We start from the raw sequence: 24,628 nt of genomic DNA, 5'->3' as shown, positions 1-24,628 counted from the left end.
TTTAAAAAAAAGGAGGATGAGGAGAAGGAGATGGAAAAAGGAATGAACACCAAAAAAAATAAAGTTTATTTCAACTTTGGGGGGATATATTGGCCAAGGAAGCAAAGCCACTGTAGGTGTTATGGAATAGGGGATTTATTATAGGATGTATGGATCTTAATGATTGGGGAGAGAGTTTAAAACATGGAGGTAGTAGATTGGAGAAAAACTCACAGTTTCTCTGCGAACTGGTGTAGGTAGACAAGTCTGTAATTCTTGAGGAGCTAAATGTGGCCAGCTATTACAATGGGATCAGGAAGAAGGAGCTTATGGACAGGTCTGTGGGAAGCTGCTGCCTTTATGTTGCTATCTCTTCTGTGTGTCCACCACCGAGCATTTGTGGTGGGTCTGGGGGCTGCTGCCAGCTAGCAGGGCAGTAGAGGCATACAGAGCGAGAGGCGTGCAGATGAACTTACCCACAAAACAGAAATAGATTCACAAACATAGAAAACAAACTTATGGTTACCAAAGAGGATAGTGGGGGACAAATTAGGAGTTTGGGATTAACAGATACACACTACTATATGCAAAATAGGTAAACAACAAGGACCTACTCTGTAGCACAGGGAACTATACTCAATATCTTGTAATAACCTATAATGGAAAAGAAGCTGAAAAAGAAAGAATGGATAGATAGGTAGATAAGATAGATATAGGTGTATATGTGAATCACTCTGTTGTGCACTCAAAACTAACATGATATTGTAAATTAATTATACTTCAATTAAAAAATAAAAGGGAGAGCCAGGGCCAGCTGGAATCTTTGGGCAACATCTGAGTCTGTCTGTCACTATATCTGGCTCTGAAGACCAACATGAAAGTCCATAGCAGCTTTATTTACAAGAGTGGAAAACTGGAAAAACCCAAAGATCCCTTGGCAGGTAAACAGATAAACAAATGAAAGTCAGCAATTGAAAGGAATGAACACTGAGAGGAGAGGATACTGGAAGGATTGCCTGCATGGATATCTATATGCCATGAATTAAGATAGGAGTAGTGTTGGAGAGAGTATCAAGGAAACAGGAGCTAAAATAATTTTTAAATGAAAGGGAAAAACCTATGAATCAGTAGAAGACACCAACCACAAAGGGCAGCGGGGTGGTAAAATTGGTGGAAGAGGGAGATAGAGTGGTAGTGAGAAGCAAAGATGAAACTCAGACACTTCAGAGAGTTGTAGGAGAAACAACCAGCCAACTCTAGACATGGCTGCAGGGCAGTGTCTTAGGGAAGATACCCGATTTCACTAAATAAAGAAGGAGAAGGAAAACTTCAAAGAGGATGGGCATAATTTCAATGGTTATGTGTGTGTGTGTGTATATATATATACATATATTTAATTTCTGTAAGTTCTATTTGATTCTTTCTCAAACAAGTTTAATTTTTAAAATTTTCTCTTCCTTTCTCAATTTTCACTTCATCTTTTATCTTTAAACATTTATGCATCATGCATGTACTGTAGCTAATAATGCCAATACCTTAAATCCTGGGAAGTCTAATTTTATGTCAGTGTTTTTGCTGACTTTCATTCTGGTGAGTCATTTTTTCGTGCTGGGTAATGTTTTATTGAGAGCCTCTATTTGATTGCACTTGTTCTTGGGGAAACCCTGAGTCCAATGGTGGGTGCTTTCCCCTAGAGAGGCTGTGCAACTGTCTTGGCCTATGCCAGGAGGCATTTGCAAACTGTGACCAGCAAAACATCAGTTCTGAGCTTGAGGTTTTCCCTGACTGCACTAGTAATACACATTTACATCCCCCAGCCACGTGTTGGGGGTATTGTCAGTTTTCATGTGAAATAATTTTTGATATTTTATACCCAGAATAATGATGGAAACAAATGCTTCTCCTCATAACCTCAAACACGGCAGCAGCAACAAGCAGATCAGTCCCCATTCTCACTGCATGACAGCCTGTCAAGCTCCCAGCTTTACCACAGGTTTTACTCTTGAAAAGTTTGGGAGAAACAGATTAAAGACTTGGGAAACTTAGCCATCAGGAAACTTAGCCATCAGGAAAAGAAAAGTTTTAAAAAATGTATGATAAGGGAAATTCTATCTTGATAATTTACTTGCGTCACCACGGAGGATATAATCATAATAATCATGTTATAACTAGGCATGTAAATAGGCATATAAATAGGTAATTATAATAAAATAAACACTGACTATTTAAACAAAACTTGTGGTAGAACTTTACTCAGAGAGGAAGTGACAGCATGGGGATAGGAAAGGTATTTGATGGTATCCTGTCATCCATCATAGAATAGCAATAGATAATGCCCAAAATGTATACACAGAAAGTACTAACGTAAGCACCCTGTTTAAAGGTATGGATGTAAGTTAAAAAGAGTTTTAGAAGAGGAACTCAGGAGTGGGCAGTGCTGTGCTAGAGCTGACTTATTCTGGCTTGAGAAGCCAGCAGGGTGCATCTCTTCCCAGCTCCCTGTTCAGTGGTATCACGGAGGAACCTAGAAATCAGTCATGGTAGGAGTATTTATATCACTAAAACAGAAAACACTATACATCAAAACTTTTTTTTTTTCTCCCAGACAGTCAGTTGTTAAACATTCACAAGCATACCACTAAGGGCTAAAGAGGGACTCCTTTTGTAGTTACAAGCTTTATGGTACTATTTGGTTTTTCCAACTGTGTTCATGTATCATGATATTTTTCAAGGAGCACCCATGGGGGGTAGGGGAAGAAAGAAGAACAGAGCAGGATTTGCCTTATCAAATATCAGAACATACCGTAAAACGAATATAATCTAATCAGTGTCATATAGACATAGTAATAAATAGAAGAAAAGAATAGACTAGCGAATCCATAAATTGACCCCTTTATGTATAGGTATATAAAGTTATACATGATAAAGTGGTATTTCAATTCGATGAGGGAAAGCTGATTAAGTAATAAGTAATGTTGATATAATTGTCTATCCAGCTATACTAGTCTGCTAGGGCTGCCATGACAGAATACCAAGTGGCTTAAACAACAGAAGTTTATCTTTTCACAGCTCTGCAGGCTGGAAGTCCAAGATCAAGGTGCCAGCAGTTTTGATTTCTCCTAAGGCCTCTCCTTGGCTTGCAGATGGCCATCTTCCTGTGTCCTCAGATGGCCTTTTCTCTGTATACACAAATCTCTGGTATTTTTTTCCTCTTCTTATAAGGACACCTTATATTGGATTAGGATCCACATTGTGATCTGATTTAATCTTAACTACCTCTTTAAAGGCTCTATTTCTAAATGCAGTCACACTGGGGGCTTAGGGCTTCAACATATGCCTTAGACGTGGACACAATTCAGTCCATAACACCATCTTAAAAAGTAAAACTCAACCCTTATCTTATAGAAAAAGATAGAAAAACTTAATTGTAAAAATTAAATCATAAAAATCTTAAGTGATAATCCAGGAGACTCCATGTAATCTAGGGTCATGAATGTTTCTTAACCACGTCAGGAATCTCATTAACTATAAAATAAAAGTAGTAGATATATTGACTATATAAAAATTTTAAACTTCTCAAGGTAAAAGATATCTTAAAGTGTATCAGTCAGGAAACAATGCAGGAAACACCACCTTAGGGTATTTCAAGAAGAGAGGCATTTAATACAGGGAATTGGGTGTTTACAAAAGTATTGAGAGGGCCAGAGAACCAGGTGTAAGAGTAAGGTGGCTGCCACCGTATGACTTATTTCAAGGACACATTGACAGAGTTACAATCCAGATGTCAGAAAATTGTTGCTGCCACCACTACTGCCTCTTCAACTCTCATGATCAGGAAGCTGGTGATCAGACAACAGAATGCAAAGTAAGGCCACAAATATTCATGTATCATCTCCAACTTCAGTAAAAATAGTACTTCTATCTTCCACACATTGCATGAGTGCATCTCATTGGTGCAACTTAATTCACATCACATTCCTAGCTGCAAGGGAGTCTGTGAAATGTGTTTTTCTCTTTCCAGCCCCTGTGATCAGAAGAGTATTTAGAAAGTATTTAGAAAAGGGAACTATTACTGTACATCAAATGACCTGACTATATCTAGGAAACAGTCAATTTAAAAAGCAATACATTGAGGATGGAAATTACTGTTGATAAACACAAAGACTTACAATTTAAAATATTATTAAGAGCTCTTCAAGATGGATAAGAAAAAGTTAAACAACCCAAAAGAAAACTGGCAAAGGATATGAATAGACAATTCACATGAACGGCAAAGATAAAGAAAAAAATGCTTAGACTCATATCCAAAATTAAGCAATACCAAGATATCACTTAATACCCATCATACTGGCAAGAATTTTAAAGAGCAGTGACATATATTAACCATGGGATTTGGGGGGAAAGTATGTGAATAAGGTCAGGATTCAGGTGAAAAAAAGAGGCACCACTCTAGCTGTTTTAATTAGAAAGAAACTTTTTAAAAAATTAATTTATTAATTTATTTATTTTTGGCTGCATTGGATCTTTGTTGTTGCACGTGGGCTTTTTCTATGGTGTGGCAAGCAGGGGCTACTCTTCGTTGTGGTGCGTGGGCTTCTCATTGCAGTGGCTTCTCTTGTGGAGCATGGGCTCTAGGCATGCGGGCTTCAGTAGTTGCAGCATGTGGTCTCAGCAGTTGTGGCACATGGGCTCTAGGGTGTGCAGGCTTCAGTAGTTGAGGCCATCAGGCTTAGTTGCTCCATGGCGTGTGGAATCTTCTTGGACCAGGGATCGAACATGTGTCCTCTGCGTTGACAGGTGGATTCTTAACCACTGCACCACCGGGGAAGTCCCCTAGAAAGGAACTTAATACCAGAAGTTATTATTGAAAGAGTTAGGACAGAGCTAGGCTCCAAGCTGGACCTCCAGTAAAGATTCCCAGAAAATCCTGCTGAACTTATGACCAGAGGCACTGCATTCTTTCTTCTTTCTTTTATGTAAAAGTGAGTATAAGTGAGATGGCATTTCTGTAAAATAAAATTATGTGTGCATGTGTGTATGTGTGTGTGCATGTGTGTGCATAAATGTGTATCTGATTAGGTGCACTTGGGGAAAAAGATGGAAGGATGGGTTATCAGCATAGGTGGAGGCATGGCAATGAGGTAGAGGGTTTGAAATGATATGAGTAAAAAGAGTGAGAAAGGGAATGAGGAAGGTGAGCTGTAAGGAATGGGGAAAAAAAAAAGAGAGAGAGAAAGACACCAAAAATGTCCATTGTTTTCAGCATGGTCCATTCAAAGTCACCCTCTCAAAACCTATAATTTAAAAACATTGTGTCCAAACATTGACCTATAAGAAGACACCATCATTCAGCCAAATATGGCATTGTGATTGATATGCATGACATCAAACACTGAGCTAAGCTATTTTAAAATTTTCCAGATGTTCTAGAATGGAATCTTTTCTATTCTGGAAAGCAATTTGGCAAAAGCCATAAAACTTTCATATCCATTGACCCAGATATCACACTTCTAGAAATCTAAAGGGAAATCCTAAGGAGATTTGAGTACAATTTTTCTTTTAAAGATGTTATTTTAGTATTAAAAGCAAAAAAGTAAGGAAAAAAAAGACCAATCTAAATGTTTAGCAAATATTAATTTAATAGATCTATATAAAACACCAAGCAACTAATAAAAGCCATATTTTTAAGGGTTTTAATAGCATAGGAAATTGCTCATGATATAATGTTAAGCGAATAGTAAAACAAGACATAAAATTATGTACCTCATTGTTTCACTATTGTTACACACACACAGACACAGAAGACCTTAAGGAAATACACCAAAATGTTAATGGTGATAGCTCTAGGAAATGATTAAAGATGATCATCATTTTCTTTATTTGTGTATTTTCTAAATTTTCTAGAATAAACAATTATTTGGGATCGAATGTTCTTCTTTTGCTCTGATGTGAGGGCAAACTGGCTGGCAAATCAGCCACCCCAGTGATTCACAGATTACAAACTCGATGAGGGTGGTTGTCTGCTTAACATTGTGGCCCCACTGCTTAAAACATGGTGGTGGGTGGATAGATGATGGATGGATAGATGGACACATGCATGCATGGATGAAAGCATGGATGGATGGATGGATGAATGGATGAATTTGGTTGTTCTGATGGGCCAGGCAGTGGTTTTCTTCTTCAATCCCCTACTCTTTTCTCCTGAAGCTTTAAGGCACAGTAGGACAATCAGAGATTGGAGGACCATTCTGCTGCTTAAAGTACTACTTCCAGCTATGTTATCAGGTTATAAATTAAGGAGAGTTTAATATTTGCAAGAGAGAGCCAGATATAACCAGAAATCATTGGTGCTTATGTCAATACAACATATGGAATGATTGTAGTTATGTGTGTGAATAAATTGGTCCTCAGGATCTCTACAAGATTTCATCCATATCCTTTGATAAATCTCTTCTCTGGCATCTTCAGCCTTGCATGGCAATGATGAAACACATAAGCCAATATCATACCATGAAGAGCTGGCAAGGTAGGGCATTTGGGGCATTTAGTACATTTAAAATTCCTACCGTATCCTTTGAGACTTCAGTTAAAATTTTGTGAAATGTCTGTTCTGCTCAAGATCAGCATATCTACCATTGTGACCATGTACTTATATCAGGCATTTTAGCTATGTAATTGCAGTTAATCCTAGCAGCAATATTATTATCTCCATTTTATTTATGAGGAAGCTGAGAAGATGTAATTTGCTTGAGGGCACACAGCTAGTAAATAACAGAGCCAGGATTCAAAGCTGAGCCTGTCTAGCTTCAGAACTCAGTCAGATTCACATCTTGATACACTCTAAACTCCCACTCCAACTGTACTAAAGCAAGCCCCCCACCATCTTTTTTTCTTTTTCTTTATTTTATTTTTATTTTTGCCATTTTGATACATTCATTTGCAGGCTTTTTAAGGAGACTTTGTTTGTCAATGGTTGTTAATGCTTCTGTTCTAGAACTAGCTTTCCCTCCAGGGTGCCCAGGAACATTTCGATGCCACATTGAGCAGTAACAAATAATATTTTCCTTAACAAATTTCTCACCTAGTCATAAAGTGATTGTGGATGTTGCCAGTGTATGTTGGTTCTTACAACCTGGCAGTGAGCATTCAGTGCAGGAGAACATGAAAGTTTTGTGGGTAACAAAGCATCACCTCTGATCTTCACTTCAAAGACAACCAAACAAACAAAAAAAAGCCCTTCCCATCAATACCTTTGGGATTAATGTCAGTTAGGTTTTTGCTCAACTTGTCTATATAAGTATGTGCATTATAATGAATGAAGCTTGTTAAGAAACCACAAACCTCCTCTAAAATGGCAGTAAAATACCTACAGCGCACGCAATTTTTTCCTGATGTATTATAAAAATTTGAGTAAATGGACCCTTTTCATCCCTTAGCCCTGATTCTCTAACCCCAATTTTAAAAATGTGCCAATAAGACCCCATCAGAAAGAGGGATAAGTGTTGTTCCTAAGCCCCCAAATCTAAACTGAGATTTTCTGTAATGTCTGCAGAACTTTCCTTTCCTTCCTCAGCAGAGCTCACGTCTAACTATTCCTCCTCATCTGAGCACAAACTCAGCTTCACAAAGACTGTTGTTCTGGATCTGGGACTTCTTCAGAATTCTCAATTCTCAAGTCAGAATGGCCATCATCAAAAAATCTACAAACAATAAGTGCTGGAGAGGGTGTGGAAAAAAGGGAACCCTCCTACATTGTTGGTAGGAACGTAAATTGGTGCAGCCACTATGGAGAACAGTATGGAGGTTCCTTAAAAAACTAAAAATAGAACTACCATATGATCCAGCAATCCACTCCTGGGCATATACTCAGAGAAGGCCATGGTTCAAAAAGATACATGGACCCCAGTGTTCATTGCAGCACTGTTTGCAATAGCCAAGACATGGAAGCAACTTAAATGTCCATTGACAGATGAATGGATAAAGAAGATATGGCGCGCACACACACACACACACACACACACACACACACACACACACACACACACACACACACACACGCTATGGAATATTACTGAGCCATTAAAAAGAATGAAATAATGCCATTTGCAGCAACATGGGTAGACCTGGAGATTATCATACTAAGTGAAGTAAGTCAGACAAAGAAAGACAAAGATCATATGATATCGCTTCTATACAGAATCTTAAAAAAAATGATACAAATGAACTTATTTACAAAATGGAAACAGACTCACAGACTTAGAGAATGAATTTATGGTTACCAGGGGGAAGGTGGGGGGGATAGTTAGGGAGTTTGGGATTGACATGTACACACTGCTATGTTTAAAATAAATAACCAACAAGGACACACTGTAAAAAAAAATTAAAAATTAAAAAAAAAATTCTCAAATCTACCTCCACCTACATGTTTTCTGGGCCATGGACCTGAGGAAGGAGGCCCTGCTCCTGGAACTCTTCTGGGGCTGGTCTGATGTCTCATTTCTGTCTTCACAGTGCCTGGTGCTGCCTTGACCACATCACTTACTGTCCAACCGTCATCCATGAACTCTTGGAGAACCAGGACTATGTTTGGACCATCTTTGTATCCCAGGCACATAGCCCAGTGCTCAACACAGTTGGTGCTCAATTACTGCCCACTGCCCAATTAAGTGCATGAAGGGAAATGAGACCACCCTTTACCCAGAGGCTAAAGATGAGTCCCCAGGAGTCTAGGAAAGGGGAGGGAGAACCCCTAGGGGTATGTCATCTGGAGCAAGGACAGACAGTTGGAGTTTGTAATGTAGAAAGGTCAGAGGGAGTCAGAGGAAGTACACTCAGTAAGTAGAAATGGGCTCCTCAGGCACAGGCTAAGGTGAGCTAGATGATGAGTGACAGCCGTTACTGGGCACAGGCTAGAGCTTCAGGCCCCAGAGAGCTGATATCATTTTCCTTGTAATCCGTGTCCATGATAGATGCTATCCTTTTTAACTCTTCCCATCCAGATGTGTTTGGCTGGGATTCTGTATTTCTGTATTGTATATTTATGTGAGGTCTATACTAACATGGTAGTTCTCTCCTTTGTGTGATAAATGCTTAAAAGCTCCCTCAGTTCTGTACACCCAAGACCTTCGTGATGGGTCTGCCCAAAAAGGAGCTTGGTAAGACCCTCAAGCTGGATCAGATTACCGGTACGCAATCTATTATAGAATTTGATTAAGGGCATTATGAAATACCTTAAAATGGTTTTTAAACATTTTCAATTAAAATGCCCTGAATTTAGGGACTTCCTAGGTGGTGCAGTGGTTAAGAATCCGCCTGCCAATGCAGGGGACACAGGTTTGATCCCTGCCCCAGGAAGATACCATATGTTGTGGAGCAACTAAGCCCGTGTGCCACAACTATTGACCCTGCACTCTAGAGCCTGTGAGCCACAACTATTGAGCCCATGTGCCTCAACTACTGAGGCCCACTTGCCTAGAGCCCGTGCTTCACAGCAAGAGAAGCCACCGCAGTGAGGAGCCCGAGCACCACAGTGAAGAGTAGCCCCCACTCACCCGCAACTAGAGAAAGCCCGTGTGCAGCAATGAAGACCCAACACAACCAATAAAAAAAATTACTTAATTTTTTAAAAATGCCCTGAATTTAATAATTCATTCGGTCAATAAATATATGTGCAGCTTCAAATGTGTGTTAGCTACTATGACAGATATAAGGAGGTGGCCTTGTATAGCCCAGTCTTAGTTAAAATTAAAGTAGGAAAAGTAAACGTAAAAACGTTGCACTTTTCCCTTTCCCTCTGTACTTCTACAGCCACTGACATGAAGAATATGGAAGAATGTGAACACCAGCAAAAGACAGGCTATCCATTATTTTACATTTCGTCTGGATTCCGGCATCTATAAGACGCATGATTTCTCCTCTGAGTTACTGAAATAAGATGAGACTCGGTTGGGGGGAATTTTATGAATTTGGATTGTCTTCATTACGTAAAATTCATCCCAGCGTCCAGATACGAACATTAATAATGGCATGGCCAGAAGCACAAAGCAAATATATTACATGGACTCAGTTGCAATAGACAGAATTCACATCAGCTCCTGCAGCTCAGCTGGTCTCAGAGCCCTGGAGTTAGGGAGAGGCTGCCACTTCCTGCTCTGCTCCTTCTTCAAACTCAGCAGGAGAGAAGCCCCTCCTTCCCTGGGGAAGAGGAAGGAAGGGAGCAGAGACAGCCAAGCATGTTATTCTACTAGAAATACCTCCACCTGGAACCTGCAGGCATAGGGAATTAAGCACTTCCTACTAGCCAGCTCCATATTTTGAGGTAGTTGATTTCATTCCTTGTGATTCTGACCTAGATTCTGTCTTTGAAAAGCAAGTAAATCATAATGTGTATCTGACCTAATTGCTGAAATAAGGACTGAATTCTCCCACAGTGATGTAGACCAGTAACTGCTGCCTAGGATGGAAAAGAGACTCTTCTGACTAGCCCGAGCTCTGCAAAAGCACCAAGTGTAAGAATGCTTTCTTCCTTCATGTACCATCAATCCCAGGCCCACAGCATCAGTATTGGGATTGATGGAAAGATCTCAGAGTGATCAACAATCATTCTAAAGCACATTATCACAAACTTCTCAACTGGCTTGGCATGTAAACACATGGACACCATATCCTGACATGACAGCTTACTTTTGGCATGACTTTTTCCAGCAAGCAAGCCTCATTCAACATGGCTTTAATAGTGTATTTCAGACACTCTTACTAATCTTACTGAAAATAAGTTTTGAAAAAGCAAAGAGACCTCAATTTATAAGGCAATCCTTTCACTTCCTTCCTGTTTTGATTATCACTTGAAAGATTTATCTTATTCTCCTTTTGTTTAAATTTGGATACTGGAATTTTAAAAAGCAGCTGATAAAGTACATATTCCAGACTTTAAAGTTTTAGCCAAATATTAACTCGTCAGAAAAAAAATCCAGCAGATTTTCATTTTTCATGAAAATATGGCAATAAAAAGGCATTTGCAGTTACAAAACAGGTCAAGCGCATTTGTTGCTCTCATTAATCCTACTCCTCCTGTGAAAAAGGCTAAAAGCATTGCCTACATTTTGCAAATGGAAAAAAAGTAGCAGGTTCCATCTTGCTCTAGATATAATAGCAAAGCCTGTGGTAGAGCCAGAAATAGAAGCTGGAGGGATTTGTGTTCATTTTCTGATGTAGAATAGGACTTATCTGAAGCAGTCTCATTAAAATTGTGTTACTGAAGAAGCAGGTCTAGCTCTTCACTCCCATTTTCTTTAAAAGAATTAAATAGTCCATTTGGGCTGTGCTTTCAATTGGATACCTTATGCTAATTAGTTTAAATGGCCAAATATAATTTATATAGTACTTTGATAGAGTACATGAGATGCTAAGCATAATGGATGTCGACTAAAAAAATATATTCACAACTTAAAAGTTAAGAGTTATATATTATTCAGAGGAAATTTTTAGGACTTCAAGCCTGGGAAGCAGCATCTCAAGTAACCCTGAGAGAATTGTTCCCAGGAGGTGAGGGGGGAGCCAGGATATAGGAGTTTTGCAACAAAAGGCAGGTAGTCTGAATGTCAATAAATTATTTTTAATTATAGAAAACCAGACATCACAAGTTAAGGAATGTAGTGCTTTTCTTTTTTTTAAATTAATTAATTTATTATTTTTATTCATTGTGTTGGGTCTTCGTTGCTGTGCACGGGCTTTCTCTTGTTATGGAGAGCGGGGGGCTAGTCTATTTTGCGGTGCACTGGCTTCTCATTGCTGTGGCTTCTCTTGTTGCTGGGCGTGGGCTCTAGGCACGCCAGCTTCAGTAGTTGTGGCACTCAGGCTGAGTAGTCGTGGCGCACAGGGTGAGTTGCTCCGCCGCATGTGGGATCTCCCCGGAGCAGGGATCGAACCCGTGTCCCCTGCATTGACAGGTGGATTATTAACCACTGTGCCACCAGGGAGGTCCCTGTAGTGCTTTTCTATGTATGGGAATTTGCAAGAGTCTGGGCTCACTGAACTCATTCCTTTGATATGCACCTCAGTTATCCGGGGCCAGTATCCTGTGTTTTCACATCCCGTGTTTCCTCAGGGCTCACTGTAGGTAGCAGCTGCAGTCGGATGGCTGCTAGATGGCAGGTATTCTTTTCCTTCCAGAGTTCCCTCGGGGCTCACCAGCTCACCTTTGGCTGTGGCTGCAATCACTGATGACTGACATCCTTTGTTTACTGACATGGCAGGCAATATTCTACTTCTCATGGATAACATGTCATTATTTTAAGAGCACTTTTTTTTTTTTAAAGAAAAAGCAATATTTAAAATCCAATATAATCAAATGTTATAGGACAGCAAGTACCATTGTTCAGTTCAGCTGGTCAACATGCAACTACTAACATGGCTATCGACATAATTCGAGACTTGTTCAGAGTTCTAATGGCAATTCCACAATCACTTTTAGGGAGAAGCACCTTCAGAGTTACAGAAACTGAGAATTCCATGCTGCCATCCTGTGTCCACCATCTGGCCATTGCAGCTATTATTTCAGTTTCCTTCCCTAAGGCTGTGTTTGTGTACACGTATTGGGGAGGAACTTGACCCACTAGCTGCTACCCTGTTTGGGTGTGCTTACAATTCCTAATATGTTTACCAGCCACCTAAACTATTAGAGCAGCAGGAGAACAGCTCTCACAAAATATTAGCAATATGTGGATCCTCTGGTACAAAAGGAGAAATTTTGTACCCGGTAGGTAGCTGAGAGGAGTCGATAAGATAATCTGTGCAGAGCCGTTAAAGGAGTTCAGAGGATTTCGTGAGTGGCAATAAAGGTTAGCTCTTTTTATCTTTAACGTGCTGGCCTGAACACATGCCAACCTTGCAAACATCAACAAGGTACTGACATGCACGTATACAACACATTATTAACGAGCATCACATACGGGCAATTTTGGGTCTGGCAGCCACCAGCATCTCCCAACAACTCCATCCCTAACCTCACCCCAACCCCCTACCCCCACAGCCCAGTTTATATCATGCCTTATCCTGCATCTCTCTCCATCCCCATCCTTTGGCTTTTTGTGCAGAAGTCATAGCAGCCTTCCTTCATTTCCATGAACGCGTGAGCTCCTTTCTGGTGCCCACACTCTGCACGTGCTCTTCCCTCTATGTGGAACTGAAACCTCCAAGCTCCTCATAAACTCATCTTCAATTTTGTGCTTAACCATCCCTTCCTCAACCTCACAGCTAAGTCTCTGACCTCCATCTTAGCTCTTAAGCGGTACTTTCACCTTTTAAAAATGTGATTCTTGGGACTTCCCTGGTGTTCCAGTGGGTAAGACTCTGTGCTCCCAATGCAGGAAGCCCAGGTTTGATCCCTGGTCTGGGAACGAGATCCCACATGCCAGAACTAAAAGATCCTGCGTGCTGCAACTAAGACCAGGTGCAGCCAAAATAAATAAATAACAATAATAAAAAATATGATTCTTGTATTAATGTGTTTTACCCACTAGACTACAAGTTCCACACGGGCAAGGTCCACATTTTGTTCTGTTGCTTGGTTTATTTGTTTTTTTTCTTACTATCTACTTACCTCAAGGAGGTTGACCACAGGGCTTGACGTATGGTAGTTCTCAATACATATGAGTTCTATAAATGAATATACACACCGCAACATCAGGCAATTGCTTCCAAGGGCTGAGCATTTCTCTCCTTCCACTTTATTTCACAATCACTGTTCCCCTCACTCCTGGCTTTACTCAGCTATACTGTGAAGAGGGACGTATTTATTTTTTATTTTTTTAAGCTTTTTATTGGAATATAATTGCTTTACCCTCTTGTACCAGCTTATGAGGTACCAGACATATTTTAGAAAGTAAAAATAGCTTGGGGAAAATAAAATGTAATTTAATTTACAAGGGAGAGGGAGGAAAAGAGACATCCACGAAATAAACACAGTTACAAATGGGGCAGTGAATCAGCATAAGCAAAGGGCAGTTTGAATAGTGGTTACACCCATTTCTTGAGCCAGACTGAGAAGCAAAAGAGAGAGAAATTTGAAGAGGCAGGTGATGAAAAACGAACAGCCTGAGGAGGGCTGAGGAGGCCAATGGGACTGGAGCCCAGACCAGAGCAGTGGGATTGGTGCTGCTCTGGGGGGAAGGGTTCCCCCCTGCTGGCAGAACACTGGGAAGGATAAAGCAGGCTGCAGGCCTATTCCGGCCTGGGAGAGGAAGCCTGGGAATCTGAAGGGTGCGAAGTGCATTATCCCATCTCCATGACAATTAGCCTCCTTCCTGAGCATCCTCTCACTAGTGACTGCCACCAGGACTGTGGAACATGTGTCCCACAGCCCAGGGCCATTGTCCTTGTCCATCTTGGTCCCCACTGCATTATCAAGTATGGGTCCAAATAGGACGCTGCTGGGGTGTGCAGGGCACCACCCAGCTATCACTTCCGGTAAAGAGCCTTTCATCGTAATTAGTCATTGCTACAGTGAAACATATTTTCCAAAGCAGCACAGTATACCAGTCATGATAAGTTTTGCTTCTTTGTTTCTTAGTGTCGGAAGGGGCATCTGTTCACAGAAAAGACTATTGTCTATCTTTAGTTTTCGAAGTTGTAATAAATTGTAATACTTGTAATAAATACTTAGGTTTTTCTCTTTCTCACTTATTACCCTAAGACGTGTTTTTACATCTTGACTTGTTGTTGTTGTTGTTCTCCACTAGAATGTCAAAGGCCCTTGTTTCGCTCTTTTAAGGACGAGAAGGGTGCATGGCACATAGTAGGCACTCAAGATAAAATGTGGCACAGGAACAAGCAGCTCAGCATTCTAGGGGGTCGTGTAACCGGGAGCCCTGGCCCAGGCACTGACCTGAGGAGTGGGTAAAGCCGAAGGCCTGGCTAGGAGAGCTCCTTGTGGAAGGCACGTTGCCCTGGGAGAACCAGATCCATGAGGGCTAAGGCCTGGGGAGGCGCCAGATACATCCGGTTCCCGCGCGCTGAGTCCCGGAGGCCCCGAAAACCACTCTCCGCGCGCAGTCAGCTAGTTCTCCCGCCACAGCGCCCTCTCCTCCCCGCCCCGCTCCCAAACCTCCCTGGGATTGGTTGCCTGCCCCCGGGCCCTCCTCCCGCCCCGCCCCTCAGCCCTCCTCCCGCCACGCCCCCTCCCCAACTGTCCCGGTGATTGGCTGCCCGCCCCGCAGCCCGCCTCCCGGTCCCGCGGCACCTGCTGGGTCTCCGCGGGTCGTGGGTCTCTTTGTCGCACGGAGTTGGGCGGTGAGTGTTACCCTGGTCTCCGGTCTCTTGGCCTCTTGCGGCGGGGAGGGCGCCCGGCCGGTCCGCGGGCCCGGGTGGGGCTGGGCTTGCCCCCCGTCCCCTCGAGCTTTGCCCGCCCGGAGCTCCGCTGCTCCCGGCCGCCGGAGCGCAGGGGTAGAGCAGCTCTCGGCGGCCTGGGGAGGGGGAGCGGGGAGCGGAAGGCCGTGCCCGTCCCGGGGCCGCGCGAGCCACACGCGCTGCGCCCAGCCGTCCGGAGGCTTCCCGGCGGGCAGGCCCGGGCGCGGCCACACGTTTGCGCTTTGCTTCCCCAGGGCGCAGCCGCGGCTACTTTGCAGCGAACCCCAGCCTGCGGCGGTAACAGCGGGTCTCGGAGCGACGGCGGGCCTGGGGAGCCTGTCTCCCACGACTGCGGGTGCAGCGGCCTGAGCTGTAAGCGCAGGTATGCCCCCTTTCTTGAGTGAAGTGAAGTGACCCGGGCCTGAGTCAGTGGCGCCCGCAGGGTTCCCAAGCACGTGTTTGGTGCAAAGGCTCGAATCCGGCTCTCCCTTAACATTAAAGGAAACGGACTTTCAGAAGCAGAGCAGTTGCTTCTAGTGGGTTTTCAGACTCGGTTAAAGAAACTGCTGAGGTCCACGGATGTTGACGAGAGAGGCGTGCAGGAAGTCGTAGAGAAACCTGTGAAAAACCCAAGTCGCCCTTTCCTGTGCCCTTTTAAGGTTGACGCAGTGCCTTAAGAGGCTAACACAGAAGGGTAAAGAAAGTCTCCATAAAACCCAGAGAAGAGACTGTAGAACTCCTCTGTGGATCCTGTCTGGAGTCACAGCTGAGCCAGAAGACTATTTCCTTTCATTGTGAGCACCTTTGTGATAGTTTTACACAGCTCAGAGCAGAAGCGATGAATTCAGACTTAACCTAGCATCGGTAGTACAAGTGTTGGTATTTGTCATTGAAGGCAGGAACAACCCACTAGAATGACATAAAGGCTATAAATTGAGAACATCTAAATGCACCAGCAGACAAAGGTCATAAAACCTCCAGAGTCACACTTCACTGAGTAGAAACAAGTTACCTCCTCAGGCCATGAGATATCTCAGGGTATGCAAAACCTCACCCCACATGCTTGGACTCAGTTTTGTCCATCCCTCTCCCAGAGGTGAACAATTAGGCAAATCTTCATGGGCAGCCGGCTCTTGCCGCCAGTGGATTACCAACTTTGCTGTCCCAGCCACACCTTTATATGCCTCGATCCCAGATATGCCCACAGAATCCTTTACTGAAACACTGAAATTCACATTGTCCACCCCTAGCCCTCAGATTACTCAATTTTGATAAACCTGCCCACCTAGATTACCATGAAAAGAGTGGGTTAGATGCAGGTATTCCAGGACCTTTTCCCTTTCAGATACATCCCATAGAATAGTTCTCATGTCAGTTGGACCCTGTGGCATCAGACATGCCCCTGTGCCTGTGTACATGAACTTGGCTGCTACCCTGATTAACAAAGCCAGTAGCCTTACACAAGTTTCCCCTTTTCACCTTTTTGTTCCCTATGCTGTGTCAGCTCCTACAAGTCCATGAAACACAACACCTCTCTACTCCATGACAGACCACCTATGAGCAGGCGCATTAACTAATCCCTCCATCATCGTGCACCTCTAATACTCTTAAACCCCTCCCTCATGATGAAGAGCCATTCTACTCGGTTACCTTACAACCATCAAGATGATTTCTAAACCACAAGAAGACCTCTTGGACACGTCCTTTAGCAAGCCAGACATGCTCTTTTATGTGATGGCTCTTGTAAACAAAATTTTCCGGGAAGCTATCCCACAGGAAACACTTGCTGCATACTGCCCGCTAGAAAATCAGCCTAAGCTGCAAAACTCATAGCTCTTCCTAGGGCTGCTACATTGGCAAAAGGGAAGGTGACAGCTGTTTATACCAACTAGACAAGCCTTTAGAGTCTGTCATGCTGTTAGCACAGTTTGGCAGTTCCACAGGTTCTTGACCTCTGCAAGTACTTCCTGCAAATGCTTTCCCAGTGTACCACCTGTAAATCTTACCAAGTTTCTGGAGGTAACCAATGTATGCCAGCGAGTCCTCCAAGACCCACACTGTCCTTCATGGCCCTCCAGGTGGACTTTATAGATTTACCTCCAGCCTTAGGCCCCTTTCACTCTTTGGTTATTGTCTGCATGTTTAGTGGGTGGTCTGTGCTATCCAACTGGACATACTGATGCCACAGCAGTTGTAACAGACTAATAACTTAGATTATTCCTTTATGAACTGAATCTGACCAAGGAACTCTTTTTTTTAATTTTTAAATTTGTCATATAATTTTTAAGGTTACACTCCATTTACAGCTATTGCAAAATATTGGCTATATTTCCATGTTGTACAATACATCCTTGTAGCCTACTGTACACCCACTAGTTCGTACCTTCCACTTCTCCACCCCTATTCCTCCACCTCCCCACTGGTAACCTCTAGTTTGACACTTTACAGCAGAAACAAATCACTTGCTCACAAAGACTCTGAGAAGATATTCGTTACAATTTCATACTCCTTACCATCCCTGATCCTCAGGGGAAGGAAGACATTAAAATGTAGACATGAAAAAGAATGCTAGGGGAAAAAAAATCTATCCAGAAACTAGACTTATTTGGCTAAAAGCATTTTCCCTGGCCCTTATGCAGATCCAGAATACTCCAAATAGACCCCTTTTGAAATCGTTTTTAGTCACCCCGTTGCCAGCTGGCATCTCTAAACCTTCCATTCCCGGATTGGGCGAGCATCGTGGGGACTCGAGTTAACAATTCAGTGCTCTGACTAGTTACATACAAGAACTGTACTTGGTGCATATCATCAACAGGTGAAAAAAGGCATGGTCTTCACTGACAGGCCTTGCCATCCCTTTCTTCCAGGAGATGAGTATAAATCAACATTTTTAGAAGAAAACATCCATTGTCACCTTGCTGGGAGAGGCCTTAGGAAGTACTGCTAACCATCTACACTGTCATCAGAATAAAAGTCCTCCTGGATTCACATGAGATACCAAACTAAATCCAGATCATCACCCCCCAGGACAATTAGAAGTCCATCCCTATGAGTGACCTCAAATTGAGGATTTCTAGAGCTTACTCAGGCTCCAGAAGCAGACGACACCATGAAGTAGGCGGCTTTACCCAAGATCTCAGATCAAGAATTTTGGCTCTATTTATCTTCTTTTGAAACCTCTCCTCTGCCTGACCTGCAAAATTCTCTGACCTAGAAATTTAAACAGTTAACAGAAAGATTGACTAGAGGTTGCTTGTCTAAACCTATCCTCCCTCTTTTCCCCCACTATGGGCTCCCTTTCAAACTATGTGTTGCTTCAGCTAATTCTTACTGCTTTTTCAACAACTTTAGCACGGCCCCAACATCCACTCACACCAATCTTCCAGACCCTGGCCACCTTAACTAATCAGTCTAATTGCTGGTTATGTCATCGTCTAAATAATGCACAAGAACCTGAGCTAGGTTTTGTTCCTGCCAGTGCAAGCGCCTGGTGGACCCATGCTGGACAGTGGATATATGAGAGGCACTCTACTTCCTCCTGCGGCAGAGTGACTTGGCATTGGGGATCCCCCATGGAAGCTCAAGGCCTGTCCTTCACTCAGGTGAGGCTACTGGAGGGAAAGTTTTCTCTTTGCATTGAAAATAAAAACGGCACTGGACCCTTCCTGGGTAACATACCAAAACAATACTGTAATCAAACACTATGGTTTGATTCCACAGTTGGCACCTTCAGACCCTCCATAGATGTTGTAAATGCGTTCAAGACTTATGATGATGATACAAATGTTTGCCTCGTCACTGGACAGTATTCCTGGTCTGCAGGCCACACAAATGGGACCTGGAACAGCTCAGCTGTTCCCCTGGTTGGTCTGCCTGATACCCCAGGCTACAAGTGGGTTGACCAGAATTCTGGAATGACCTGGTCAGGTAATGACACGTATCTCTATAGCTGCCAAAACCAAACTGAAGGTCTCCTCTACCAGATATTTCGCAACCTGTTTTGCTCTTACAAACTGACAGAGGCACATGGGAAATGGAGATGTACAGATGCCAACACAACTAACAACAAAGACCGCCATGGACACCGAACTCCAACCTGGTGGGTCACAGGTTCCACTCTGACCTTGTCTGTGAACACCTCTGGTCTGTTTATTTTATGTGGCAATAAGGTGTATAAACGGTTCCCACCTAAATGGTCAGGGCGATGTGGACTTGGCTACCTGGCACCTTCCCTCACTAGGTATCCCACTTTAAATGCTAGCCGGATTACAAACCTGGGCTCCTTCAGGCATAAAGTAGCACCAGGTAGACACATCCGATCAAACATCGTAGGCAAGCCACTCAGGTATCACAATATTGATTCAATAAGGATCCTTTCCCCAAGTTTGACAACTTCTGATCTAGAAGAAGCAATTCTGAACATTTCCAAAGTAATGGAACAAGGATTCGCTAGCACCCCGCAGACTTTGAAAGCACGTCCATCAGGGGTTAGCAGTTTCACCTCTGTGCTCCGACATCGCCGTCTCCTGGCTACACAGGCTGCCCAGCAGGGTACACAGTGTGCCATCATTGGCAGACAATACTGCTTGTATGTAAATAAATCAAAAGAATCATGGGATGCTTTGAACCGTTTGCAAGAACGGCTTGAGATCCGACGTAAAATGCATGAAGCATCGTTGATTTATTGGACTGACCTCTTCTCGAGAATAAGAGACTGGTTCAGTGAAAGATGGGGCTACGTGTTGGGATTTACTCTTTTATGTGTATTCATCCTTGTTATCTGTGTTTTTGTTCGAAGATCTCTTACCTCCCGACTTGTAATCCAAGTCTCTCCACAGCAATCTCCTCAGCTCCTTGCTTATGAAACTTCATGACAGGTTATAACAGGGAAGTGAAGGGACTAACCCCACCAAAATGGCATAATGTTCTATCTAAACTGAGAACATCTGAACAAACAGCAGCTGCAGGAAAAAAAAGAAGAAAAAAAAAAAACCACAAAAAACCTTCTCTGAACTTCCCTTTGATGAGTAGAATTCAGCTGCCCCAAGCCCTCTCTGAGGGAGCTTTCTGTAGGGAGCCTGGCTTGGCATCAGGATGTGCCAAGGAATTGTGTGAATACGTCCTGGGAGAACCTTCCATACTTTCCCACTGAGGCCTTAATGCCTTTCCCCACCCCCACCTCCACCCCCATCCTATTAAGCTGGTGTGTAAATCCTTACTCCTTATAGTGTGCTCTTGCATGCGTGTGTAATAATCTGTGCTTCTGTTAATCTTTCTGTTAATTCACAGGCCCCCAAGGACTTCAGCCTAAATTGGTAAAGAAAGTTTTCCTCCCAGTAACACTTTCTAGACTTTTCTGGATACACCAGAGAATGTGTTCAGATACATAAGGGAACTTAGAAACCTTGATTTTGTTTGAAGGAGAAAGAATCCAGTGTACATGTACCCAGGCTCCGTGGAAATCCTTTTAAATTTGTCTCAAACTGGGTTTAATAATTGACTGAGAACTTTATTTCTCTTAGAGAGAAAGCTATAGACCATTTAATCTGGGATGATCTGCTCTACTCCTGATTTCCTTTGGGCATTCCATCTGCAGTCTAAAGGGGCGTTTGTCTGGTATGATTTGTAGCCATCTCACCACTATGGGCAGCGGCAGTGAGAGGGTCTGGAGGGACCGAGTAGCATTTATCATATTGCACGTCACTCTGTCCTTCCTGTCCTTACATTTTTCCATTTAATTCTCACACAGTGTTCTTCCTGTTTTACAGATGAATAAATTCAAAGGGTAGGTAACTTGCTAAAGATTATACCATTACTGGGACTTCCCTGGCAGTCCAGTGTTGAGACTCTACACTTCCAATGCAGGCGGTGCGGGTTCGATCCCTGGTCCGGGAACTAAGGTCCCACATGCCAGGCAGCATGGCCAAAAAAGAAAAAGAAAAAAAAAAAAAAGGCTATACCATTACTGAAACTAAGCAAGATGCAGAGCTGGTATCTAGCGTGCAACCTTTCATGAAGCAGAGGAAAGAAGAAAAAATGCACAGGCATTCCTCAGAGATATTGTGGGTTTGGTTCCAGGTCACCACAGTAGAGGGAGTTGCACAAAATTTTTGGTTTCCCTGTGCATGTAAAAGTTATGTGTGCACTGTACTGTAGTCTGTTAAGTGTGTGGTAGCAATGTGTCTAAAAAAACAATGCACCAAAAAAAAAAAAACCCAACAAAAACACACACACAATGCACATCCCTTAATTTAAAATAGTTTCTTGCTGAAAAATGCTAACCATCATGTGAGCCTTCAAGTCAGTCTTTTTTTCAATAGTAACTTCACAGATCACAATAGCAAATATAATAGTAATAATGAAAAAGTTTGAAATATTGCGAGAGTTAACCAAAATGTGACAGATGCGAAGTGAGCAAATGCTGTTGGAAAGATGGAGCCAACAGACTTGCTCCACACAGGGTTTCCACGAACCTCCGATTTGTAAAATACACAGTATCTGCGAAGTGCAATAAAGGGAAATAATAAAACAAGGTCTGCCTGTGTGTAGACATATGTATACTTACTCAACTTTGCAAAAAAGACAACTGAGAGATGACTAAGGAAGGGTAAGTCTGAAGCTAATGGAAGGGATTACCTATGTATTATCTATAATGGGGGTGGGCAGTGCGATCTCCACCCCCTTCTTTAAAGTTGAATATAAACAAATTAATGAACATTATAGAAGGTTAACAACTTATTCACGTAGAGAATTATTTCAAAAGTTATTTTAAGTTACGCCAAAAACGAACAGTATTCTGGGTACATCCTTAGAGGTGGGTTTATTATTCATAGGAATGTTGGTGTCAGGAGAAGGTGAGAAATGAAAACTGTCCCAGCGGTGCAGGGCATAGTAAAGTAAGAGGGCTCCTGAGCAGAAGTCCTCTATCTGTTCCTTTCCTGTGTGTGCAAACTGTAGTTAAACTCTTCCACTGAAACTAGAGAAACCATTAATTCTTGACACAATCTGAGAAAATAGTAAAGGGTACATAGGACACCACTGCTTTCTTGGTGGCCTTTTGGACAAAAACAATGATATAAAAAGCTTATTGTTAACAAATTTCCTTTCAGGGGAAGACTGATAGCCACTGACTCTTGGAATTCAGTGCTCAAGCGTCACTTTTAAAGAGGTTTGAGACGGACTAGATTATAAACGTATTTGTATACCTATTGTCTGTTCGCTGGTAGACTGTCAGCTTCACAAAGACAAGGCATATTTGTTGAATCCCCATGAAGAGGGTTGTGAGGATTAAGTAATGCATGTAAAGCTGACCTTGGGCATTGCTTAACTAAATGTAAGATTGCGTTCACGTACAGCCAATATGAGTAGCAGGTTTAAACTTCAGCAATGTCGTTGTGAGATGTAAATTTCCAAAAATTTATGAATAAAGTTGATTATATACCATTTTGGAGTTCTGATCATGGCTTACTTTGTTTCCCTTTTCAAGTACTCGGGTACATTAGAAACCTTATGTGTGTATGCACATCTGCTTATTCAGCCCTTATTTCACACCGTTAAGTTCTAACAAAGTTAGGAGGGAAAGTTGTGAAATGAGAGTGCAGTAATTGCAATGTTAGGAAATGTCTATTGGAAGGATAAAGTCTTATTCTGTCAACTGGTGTGAGTGATTTCAAGGTGTGCTTAGCCACATAATATTGGGTTAAAGGATATGCACCTTTTCTGCTTCCTTATGTAAAGTTTGTATGGCATGAAAAGTTATAGAAAATAGTTTCAAAATTATTAATAATGAAAAAAATTATTAATAATGGACACATTTTTGATATTTGGATCTTAAATTATTTTGTAGGATAGATACCCTCTTTCCATCTTTTTGTAACAGATGGAGCACAAGATACATTGGTTGGCAAAAGGAATTATCTGTTAGCCAACTCGAAAGACTTCTCAGATGTTTTAGCAATTCATTTATTTATCAACATTCACCAAGCCTCAATGAAAGATGCCAGAGAACAAGGGCCATTGTAATCAATTCTGTTAGAATTAAGAGTAATCCTCTGAATGATATTTGTTACAATGATAAATGATTTTAACACCTTAATCTACAAATAAAATTCAGATGGGAGACAGCTTCAAGAAGCACTTGAATTGTGTTCCGCCAGACTACAAAATAGGGGAGGCTTATCAAGGCAAAAACTGCAAGGTTACAGTTGTTACATAACTTGCTTATCAAGAATTATAATTGGAGCTGGCAGGAAGTAAGGGTGCTTGACTGGGGTCTGAAATGGTTGCATAGTTACAAGGGGGAACAACCTTGAGATAAATTTGCAGCTAGCCGACGGTTTAAAAATGGCTGGTGCCCTTGGGTTAGGTATAGTTTATAGAAAGTTCAAGTTTTCAGTGATTGGAGAGATGTGTCTGAGACGAGGTCCTCAGTGGCCACCCAACTCCATTTTTGTGTGGCCTGAACTATGATTATTCCATTATAATTTCTATTTGTCATGATACCTAACTGTGCTGCCAGGTCTCCCTTTAAGTTCACAATCACAAATCCAGAATTGGCACTTAGCATTGCCTGACAATTCTATGATCTCTACTCTCTCTCCTAAATGACTGTCACACTTTGTCTTCTTTTTCCTCAGAATACAGTGAGTCCCCTACATACAAACAAGTTCTTTTCTGAGAGCACGTTCATTGGTACGTCCAATTTGTTCATGAGTCCAACGAAGTTAGCCGAGGTACCCATCTAACACAATCAGCTATACGGTACTGTACTGTAATAGGTTTATACTACTTTTCACACAAATAATACATAAAAAACAAACAAAAAATAAAACATTTTTCATCTTACAGTACAGTACTTTGTAAAGTCCACTAGTGCAGTACAACAGCTGGCATACAGGGGCTGGCATCGAGTGAACAGGCAAGAAGAGTTCCTGACTGGAGGAGGGAGAGGAGGTGGGAGGTGGTAGAGCTGAAGGATCGTCAGCAGTAGGAGACGGAGGACAAGCTGCAGTTTCACTCACACCTGACTTGGATGGCACAGGTTCCGGTTCCTTGCTGGCTTCAATTCTATCCTCCCTCTTGAAAAAAAGATCCAGCGTTGTCTGCGTAGCTCTTTTTTTTCTCGGCATAGATGACACGGTAGCACTGGATTGCATTCTGAACAGCTACTGCAACCTTTGTGTACCATTCTATGTTCAGGTCCTGTGCCTCCAAAACTAACAGTGCCTCCTCAAATAAAGAAAATCCCCTTGCCATTTCCTGCATCATGAATCTCTTCGGTTCTTCAGATACTTCTTCCTCTTGT

The 24,628-nt window shown here is 42.3% G+C and overlaps 1 protein-coding gene and 1 non-coding gene across 6 annotated transcripts in view; one reads left to right on the top strand and one right to left on the bottom strand.

The window, feature by feature from the left end:
- Positions 1–4,493: 4,493 nt before the first annotated feature.
- Positions 4,494–24,628, bottom strand: part of LOC130850429 (uncharacterized) — a 59,622-nt gene continuing 39,487 nt past the window's right edge. For 3 of the 5 annotated variants that reach the window (XM_057729978.1, XM_057729979.1, XM_057729980.1), the window contains 2 exons: positions 20,132–20,285; positions 15,220–15,812 (listed from right to left, as the gene is read on the bottom strand). In XM_057729978.1, coding sequence (XP_057585961.1) covers positions 15,275–15,812; positions 20,132–20,196 — 603 coding nt within the window. In that variant the 5' untranslated portion in view covers positions 20,197–20,285 and the 3' untranslated portion in view covers positions 15,220–15,274. Of the gene's footprint in view, positions 4,824–15,219; positions 15,813–20,131; positions 20,286–24,628 lie in introns of those variants that run through there. The other 2 variants (XR_009052885.1, XR_009052883.1) reach the window with 2 other exon arrangements.
- On the top strand, positions 15,971–16,092 carry LOC130850633 (small nucleolar RNA SNORA26). Its single transcript, XR_009052992.1, has one exon. It is a non-coding gene; the product is annotated as a small nucleolar RNA SNORA26 (small nucleolar RNA).

The sequence above is a fragment of the Hippopotamus amphibius genome, chromosome 3, assembly GCF_030028045.1.
Source record: "Hippopotamus amphibius kiboko isolate mHipAmp2 chromosome 3, mHipAmp2.hap2, whole genome shotgun sequence".
NCBI classification, from domain to species: domain Eukaryota; kingdom Metazoa; phylum Chordata; class Mammalia; order Artiodactyla; family Hippopotamidae; genus Hippopotamus; species Hippopotamus amphibius.
Note: the sequence above shows the minus strand (reverse complement) of the source record. Positions and strands in the feature narration are given on the sequence as shown.